The sequence below is a fragment of the Tenrec ecaudatus genome, chromosome 1 (genome assembly GCF_050624435.1).
Source record: "Tenrec ecaudatus isolate mTenEca1 chromosome 1, mTenEca1.hap1, whole genome shotgun sequence".
Lineage (NCBI taxonomy): Eukaryota > Metazoa > Chordata > Mammalia > Afrosoricida > Tenrecidae > Tenrec > Tenrec ecaudatus.
The window spans coordinates 25,796,168-25,804,258 of record NC_134530.1 but is presented as its reverse complement, the minus strand read 5'-3'; the positions used below and the strand labels follow the sequence as shown (position 1 = coordinate 25,804,258).

Genomic DNA, 8,091 nt, shown 5'->3' with positions numbered 1-8,091 from the left:
TCCTGGGGCTACGTTAACTCTCATGTCTCCACGTCTCTTTCCATCTGCACCTGGAAAGACTATCACATGGGCTCATCTTATGGGCGGCATCATGCTAACTGAATCTGGTGCAGCGAAAGCAGCAAGTAACCAATATGTCTTGGTAAGACTCTTGCTGCTCTGACGATCCAGGGTTCCGCCACGTCACCCATGTCTTTTGGGTTCCTTCTGGCGCAGTTGCCCCTTAGGTAAAGGGAAAATTATGGCACCCTGATGCAGCCCTGGGTGGGTGTCTTTGCGTTTGGGAGGCAACAAATGCCACATTTGAGAATGCCGCTTTGATCTATCCATCAAGGGCCTCGGGGGCCCAGGACAGGAAAGTGCTCTGTAGTAGGTCCAGGTGGCAGTTCAAGCCACTCAGCCACTTGTGCCCTGGGACGGGCAGATGCCGCTGTGTTGGAGATGTGCGTGGTGGAGGTAGAGGCTGTGTGTATTGTCCGTTGGAGAGCGTCCTAGGATGCTGGTGGAGGCCCCGTAGCCTACACTGCGTGAAAATCAGCAGGGCCCTAGCAGAAGCAGAGTTGTGTGTGACCGCGGGGGCATCACGTGACTCTGCAACCCAACCTGCCCATTGTGAGCGGAGGGTCTCCAGTTCTACCAAGTCAGAATTGGGCGGGGGTAGCAGCCATCCAAGAAGCCACGGAAATACCAGCGGCTCGTGTGGGACCAGCAGCCAGCAAGCCCGGAGGGTCAAGGAGTACCAGCAAAGGAGGCCTAGATGCTTCTGCCAACGCTCTCCTTGCAGGACCACCACTCCCGCAGCTCAAATCTAGGGCTTGCTTGAGACAGGAGAACATTCCTTAACCCAGCTCAAGGCTATTGAAGGTGATAATAGGTTGTTTCCACAGCACAGTTTTGTGCAAGGGAAATTTTAGGAGCTGTGGTGCTAGAGACTAGATTGTATCCCCCCAAGTTAAGTAATGGGATTCTAACCCTTCTACCTGTGGATGGAATCCCACTTGGGAACTGAGTCTTCTTGGTTATGTCAATGAGGCCATATCGTGTAGGGTGGGTCTTAACCTAATGACCTCTGAGTTCTATGAAGCGATGAGGGACACGAGAGCAGCGAGCACAAACAGGAGGAGGAGGAGAGCCGGATGTCACATTTAAATTGCCAAGAAAGTGAAAAGCCAGGGCTGTAGGAGCTGAAAGTCTCAAGATCTCCCGCAACAGCTGACAGCGAGAGACCCTTCCCCTGGAGCTGCTGGTGCCCTGAATTTGAACTTGCAACCTCTTGAACAGGGAGAAAATGCCTATTCTTTATAGACGCCTGCCTGTAGTGTTGCTGGTGCAGCAGCACTAAGACCCTCAGACAAGCGGAGATGGAAGTTTCTCTCCCGGCCAGCAACCTAAGCAGTCTGGTTGGTTTCCCATTTTGGAGGCAGGGAGCAGAGACCCCTGGACCATAGCAAGCAGCTTGACCAGTTGCTCAGGGACCCAGAAGGAGCAGAATCTGGGGTGGAGAGGAGATATGTGGGGAACACTGCGAGCAGACATCAAGGGTGCACATCTCTGATTCCTATCAGTGCCCATTAGAGAGGGCCCCTGGGTGACCCCGCCACTGGAGGCCGGCCTGCTTCTGTCCTTGGCCACTCAGGCTGGCGAACAGGAATGAAGTCTGGCATGAGACCAGCCACCAGGCTTCCTCTCACTGGGACAAATCCAGCTCCTTGTGCTGAGCCCTTTGAACAGGGTACCGCCGCCCCTGGGGGGCCCAGGCGGCACCTTCTTGCAGAGCAAGCACCCCAAGCCCTTACCACCCTGGAGGCAATAATGAGCCGCTGTCCCCACAACTGACACTCCAGGTACAGACTTTGCCGTCCCTGCTCTAGGGGCTCTGCTTGTGCCAGGTGATGACAGGGTGCCGGGGACCTGATTGACCGACCCCTCAGGTTTTGCAGTAAAGTCCCAACAAGCCTCAAGCTCTGAGTGCGGTCGACCAGCAGGCATAGTCTGGTGGGGCTAGTTGACCTTGGTTATCCTGAGACACGGGACAGGGGTGGTTTCGTGGATTCTCACCTTACCCCAGGGAGATGCAGGTCCAAGTCTCCTCCATGTGCTTCAACACAGCCCCCGCCTAGCTGTCAATGGAGGCTCGTGGGTTGCCGTCAAGTTCAACAAATCTTAGTGTCGCTCGCAGAGGAAGATGGCCTCGGGAGAAAGGCTCAGTTGCCGGGAAGGTGAGAGTTCGACCCCCGAGCCATCATGACTCATTTCCCACTGGGAAACAAGGGGTGACGCCCATCGGTTGCCATCCCATTGATTGCCCCTTAGGACACCACATGTGCGTCAGAATTCAACTGTGAGCCTTTGGGTTTTCCGTGACTGTGTTTGAGGGACGAGATCACCAGGTCTTTATTCCAAGGCACCGCTGGCTGGGCTCAAGCCGCCAACCCTTGGTAATCACCAAGTATTGAACTGTTTGCACTTCCCCAGGGACTCCTCAGTGTGTCTTAGACTCTGCTTTAATGGGGACTCTAAGAAAGACACCCACAGGGGGTAGGTTCTGGTTGGGAGGTGCCGGAAGCCTGACTTTGAAGGGTCGGGCAGGGCAGCGAGATGCCTAGTGCTCACGCTATTCCTAAGAGAACAGGGCTACAGGAGAAGGGGCGAGCCTTCAGGCCCCCATCTACCACCTCCAGATCTGGGGAGGAGCTGGCTCCACACTTGGGGACACACCGACAAGTCTAGTGTCAACACACACCCCAGCCTTGGCCAAGCCCTCCCCACCTCCCCACACAGGAGTGAACTGCTGACCCTGACCTCTGCCCCCAACACCTCCCGCCATAGGGAACGCCGGTGCCCCCTCCCCGGCGGGCCAGCTCAGCTGCAAACTCCGGTACGGCTTTTAATCTGCTCAGATCATCATTACAGAAATAGAACTCAGTGTTTAAAAAGCACCAGCCTTCCCTGCTCGCTACCGGCCCTGTAACACGTGGGCAGAAATAGCAGCGGAGCCCGGAGCGAGCGGGGAGCGAGATGCAAGGCGCAGGTTCTGGGGGTGGGCTGCGCCTCGCTGCGCTGGCCCAGGCAACCACAGAGACCGCTTTAAATAGCTCCTCGTGGGCTTGCGGCAGCAGAAAGAGGGCAATGCAAGCAGCCAGGCACAGGGCTGGGGGCAGGGTCCCAGCCGCAGGGAGGTCGGCCCAGGCCAGCCGAAGCTCTGGGTCCAGGCCCCATGGAACATCCCGGGAGTGGGGCTGCCCTGCATTGCTCAGGCCTCAAGGGTGCTTGGTCCCCCAGCAGTGGGAGAGGGTGTGGGCTGTCTTGGCCCTGCCAGGTAGCTAGATGGGGCTTGGCTACACCTGCTCTTGAGGACAGCCAAAGGGAGTTGGAGTTGAGGAGGAGGAGGAGAGAGGCGGGGTGCCTTTGGGCACATGGTACAGGTGATGTCCCCATGCTCAGGCAGCACCCTGGCTCAGCCAACAGTGTGGGCATGGTGCCTCCACCACCCAGGGCCCCTCTCCAATGGGGTGGCCTTGGCCGCTGTCCTCCCCACCTTCTGGAGGTGGCCTGAGGCCCAGCTGACCCAGATCCGGCCCTCCTGCTTCTGGCCACCTGCTCCCTCGCTAGCTGAGGTCTGCCTGCACCAGGCCTGAAGTCCCTGGGCCGCCCCTCCTCCTCCTTCAGAGCGGGAGGCAGAAGGCCTGGCTCACGGAAGGGGTCTTGAAGGGGCTCGGGGGACACAGGGTGGAGCTGGAGGCTTGGCACAGTGTGGGCCCAGGGTCATGTCCTCCTCTTCTCAGGATGTAAGCGGTGTCCCTACCCTGCAGGACATCAGTATCAGTGGTGGCTTTATCTCTCTGAGTCACCCTCAGTGACTTGCCACCCTGGCCCTTGAACCTGATGGTTGCTAACAGTGAACAGTTGGCCTAGGGGTAGACGGCCCGGCCAGGCTTTTCCTGATTCCCATAAAGTCAACACCAAGCTTCCCAGACTTGTGTTTTGGGGAAGGGGGGCTCCTCTGGAAGGGGGTCCCTGGGGCCTGGGAGCCTAGATGAGATAATCCAGCCTGCTTGGCTGCTGCTCTAAGCTGCTGCCTGCTGCCTCTCAGAGCACATTGACCGCGGTGCTGGAAATCGGAACCTTATCCAGAGCTGGAGACGGGCCGCCCACCCAGCTCTCTGGACACGGGCTTGTCCTCGGGACAGAGAGTGGCCCAGCAGATGCCAGGGGCTTCCGGACTTGCCCTGACTCTGGCTCCAGCAGCCACAGGGTGACAGGAAGGGTGGTGGGCTCTAGGTCAGCCAGCCCTACCTCTGCCCTGTGTATGAGGGGATAGGGCACATGTCTGAACTTGGCCATCACCTGAGAAGTGGGCCCATCGAAGGCTATTTACAGGAGACAATGTGCTCCTCTCGGCTGACCTGTGTCCCCCTGAAATTCCTGCCCCCATAGCGTTGCCCCTAGCCCTGCTTGGAACCAGGATGTCACAGGTGAGATGAACAGGCAGTCAGACTGACCAAGGCGGGCCCTTGTCCCACGGGAGGGGTGTGCTTGTGAAGAGAGGAGACAGAAACAGACAGAGGGAAGCCAGCCATGTGATGGTGCATCTGTAAGCCAAGGAAGCTGGGGAGACACGGAAGGGCCCTTCCTCCAGATCCACGAAAGAACAAATTCAGGCTCTGATTCCAGTGTGTGGAATTCAGGTCTGGCAGCCCCGGGAGACGGAGACACTCTATGTGGAGTCCTGTCGGTCCCAGCTCCGGCCTCCTTCGCTTAGGACCCTCAGCTCCCTGCTGCACCAGGGGCACTGGCTGCGTCCCACCTCGGGACATCCATGGGTTGCCTCTGCTTACACATTGCCAGTCTGCCAGGCTGGGGACTAGAGCCCTCCGAGGGGCTGGGCAGGGGCGCCAGGCATAGGGGAGAGACCCCCATGCCCTTGTGGGATGGAGAGTGATTTATTTCAGGCAGGGACCCAAGAGCCCTGGGCACAGGCTGCCCCTCTCCACCATTCTGTCCACGGCGGCAGCAAGGAGCAGTCGTGGTCTGAGTCCACAGTCCTCGCTAGCCCTGGCGGCTGGGGGCCCACCCCACGCGGCCAAGTCAGGAAGCGCGTAGTCCCATCCCGCCGGCTCCATCTGCACAAGGGTCCTCTATGGGGGAAGCTGGTCTTCATGGTGGGGTGGGAGCCAGGGACCAAGCCTGGGGACCCGGGGGGACCACGGCTCACCACCTGCCTGTGGTCTGCTGTCACCCCACTTTGAAATGCGGGTTCAAAGGAGGTCGCACATCCTTTTCCCAGACAAGCCCCCTCACATGGTGTAGGCGGCCCAGTAGATGATGTTGACCGCTGCAAAGGCTGCTGGGAACACGGCTCGGGCGTAGATGTCGATGGTGTCTGCGTCAATGGGCTTGAAGAGCGCCCGTACGCCACCTGAGCGGGACCCCTCCTGCCTCCGGGTCTCCCCCGCCTCCACCTCTGCAGAGCGGTAGGAACCCATCAGGTTCCCCGGGGCGCGGCCCAGCCTGTTGGAGAGGGCGAGCTCCTGGTTGACGCCGGCCGCAGACAGGGAGAACAACACGATGGCATTCTTGACGTCGATCTGTGAGGGGCAGGGGGAGGCCGGGCTGAGCCTGTCACAAGCCCTGGCCTTGGGGGCAGGTCTCCCACTCAAGACCTGCATCCATGGAGAACACACACACACACACACACACACACACACACACACACACACACACACTGAGAAGCACTCCCTGAGGACCTCCATTGGCAAAAGCATCCTGGGTTGAACCCAGGAAAAAGTATGTGGCCCCCCCCCAGTAATGCTACCACCCGCCACCCACCAGGTGGACCAGACAAGGGTCCGTCTTCAGCCATGATGACCACAAGCGAGGGCAGCCCGGCCTGGCCTCACCTCTGCCCTCTGCTCCTTGACCTTGACCTTGGCCTTCTGCTTCTTCCGGTAGTCGGCGTTGAAGTGCGCAAAGGCGTACTCCACCAGCGCAGCGAACACAAACACGTAGCAGATCCAGAAGTACACGTCCAGGGCTTTGATGGCGGAGGCCCGCGGCAGGGAGGAGCGGGCGCTGACCATCAGCGTGGTCATCGTCAGCACTGTGGTGATGCCTGCACAGGGCTGGCCCTTCAGTGGACACCCCTGCCTTCCTCTCTCCCCTGCAGGGTGGGCCACGACCCGCCAAGGGATGGCAGGAGAGGGAGCTCCCAGCCTCCAGTGGCAAGCTTTGCTCCTGGTTCCCACCCCCCACCCACCTGTTCTCCCACTCCCTCAGCACCCTGTCCCTCTCCCTCAGCACCCTGTTCTCCCTGACCCAGAGCTCTGTCCCCCCACCTTCCTGAAAGGTGAGCTGTGCCAAGGCCCCGTACCTAGAGACACCCTGGCGGGCACTGCAGCCTGGCTGATCCAGAAGGAGACCCAGGACATGGCGACCAGCAGGACAGAGGGCATGTACGACTGAATGATGTAGACGCCCCGGTTCCTTCGCAGGTGGAAGCGTAGGCTGAGCCTCGGGAACTGCCCAGCTGGGGGTCGGGGTCGGGCAGGGGCTAGTCAGGATGGCATGTATCTGCTCCCCACCCCCAATTGGTCTTGCTGCCTTCCCCAATCAGGACCAGGGATCTGACCAGTCCCCGGCCCCTGTCAGAGGGAGGTCTGATGTTTTCCCCACTATTGGGATCTGACACCTGCCCTCTCCCCGCCACCCCTGTCAGGACCTGGCACCCGTCCTGCCCCTCACTCAGCACCTCTTCTTCCCTCTGCACCACATGCCACAGGAATGGGGGGCACTGGGACCCACTTTGCGTCTACCTTCCCCCTCCCCTACTCAGCTTGATGGGTCAGGTGACCCTTGCCTTGGCCTTGCCCTAGGTCCCGCAGTGAGGGGGATACAAGATGATTGCAGGGTTTCAGTGTCCAGGGTGCAGGCCTGGCCTGAGGGCCCCAGCAGAGGAAGGCCTGCTACTTCTTTATCTGCCCCCACCCCCACAACCACACCAGTGCCACAGAGCCAAGCCCTGAGGATGGAGCTGGGACTGGACTCGGCCACTCTGAAACATGGCCAACAGGAAGGAGGAATCAGCCAGGAAACCAGGGAGGCTTAACTCCTGAGCCCTCTGGGTGCCCCCCCCCACAACCCAGGGTACAAGTAACTCTGGGGGAACAGCAGGGACCCAGGAGTATGACAGTGACAACTGGATCCCCCCCACTCTGAGGCCTCTCCCAAGCTCTTCCTCTGTGCCTGGCAGTCGCACCCTTGGGACCTCACCAGACTTGAAGTTCATCAACTCCGTGGTGAAGCGGAAGCTGGTGATGGTAAACTGGGCCAGTTGGAGCTTGTCCAGCCCGTGGATCTGCTCCTGGTTCTCCGACCAGTAGTAGACAATATCCTCAGAGGAGTAGCCGTCTGTGGGACAACCCACAGGTGGGCAGCAGGCAGAGGACCCACACCCCCGGGCCCTGAACAGCAGTGCTGGCGAGAGTGGAGAGGGTCCCACAGCCCGGTGATCTCCCCAGGGACTGCCACCATACCTGGTCCTGCCACAACACCAACACTGACCCCAACCCAGATCTGGGATCCATACCCTGTGCCCACAGCTCCCGAGCCGGGCAGGCCTTCCAGAGATGCTTAACCAGACAGCTAGCTGCCCACACAGCCTGGCCACCACGTGTGCCCCATCCCCGGTGCCAGTCACAGGCTCCCAGCTTGGCCCCCTCAGATGGAGCCCCAGCTGGTGGGCCGGGCTGGACTCACAGCTCTCCAGGTCTAGCATGCACTCCTGCTCATCCATGGGGTACTTGGCCAGGTCCATGTCACAGGCCACTGTGGAGGTGATCCTGTCCAGACAAGGGAGATGGCTAGCTGCAGCAACCCCTTCACTGCCCCCAAGAGGCCTGACACCCTGCTCTAACCCTAAGGGACCGCCAGCATTTTGAGCTGCCTGCTGTGGCCCCCGGGGGGAACCCCGATGAGCATCCAGGAGCCTGTCTTTGGGGCCTGGGTATCAGGAGCACTTGCCCTGCCCCCAGACATGTCCCTGCAGGCTCTTCCACCGAATGACAGCCGAGGGGCAGGTCCACCATGCCCCCC

General features: G+C 60.0%; 1 protein-coding gene across 1 annotated transcript in view; it reads right to left on the bottom strand.

Moving 5' to 3' along the window:
• Nucleotides 1-5,297: 5,297 nt before the first annotated feature.
• GABRD (gamma-aminobutyric acid type A receptor subunit delta) overlaps nt 5,298-8,091 on the bottom strand; it is a 9,623-nt gene continuing 6,829 nt past the window's right edge. The window contains exons 5-9 of the mRNA XM_075538092.1: nt 7,756-7,838; nt 7,270-7,407; nt 6,371-6,526; nt 5,901-6,112; nt 5,298-5,588 (exon numbers count right to left, since the gene is read on the bottom strand). Coding sequence (XP_075394207.1) covers nt 5,298-5,588; nt 5,901-6,112; nt 6,371-6,526; nt 7,270-7,407; nt 7,756-7,838 — 880 coding nt within the window. The remainder of the gene's footprint in view (nt 5,589-5,900; nt 6,113-6,370; nt 6,527-7,269; nt 7,408-7,755; nt 7,839-8,091) is intronic.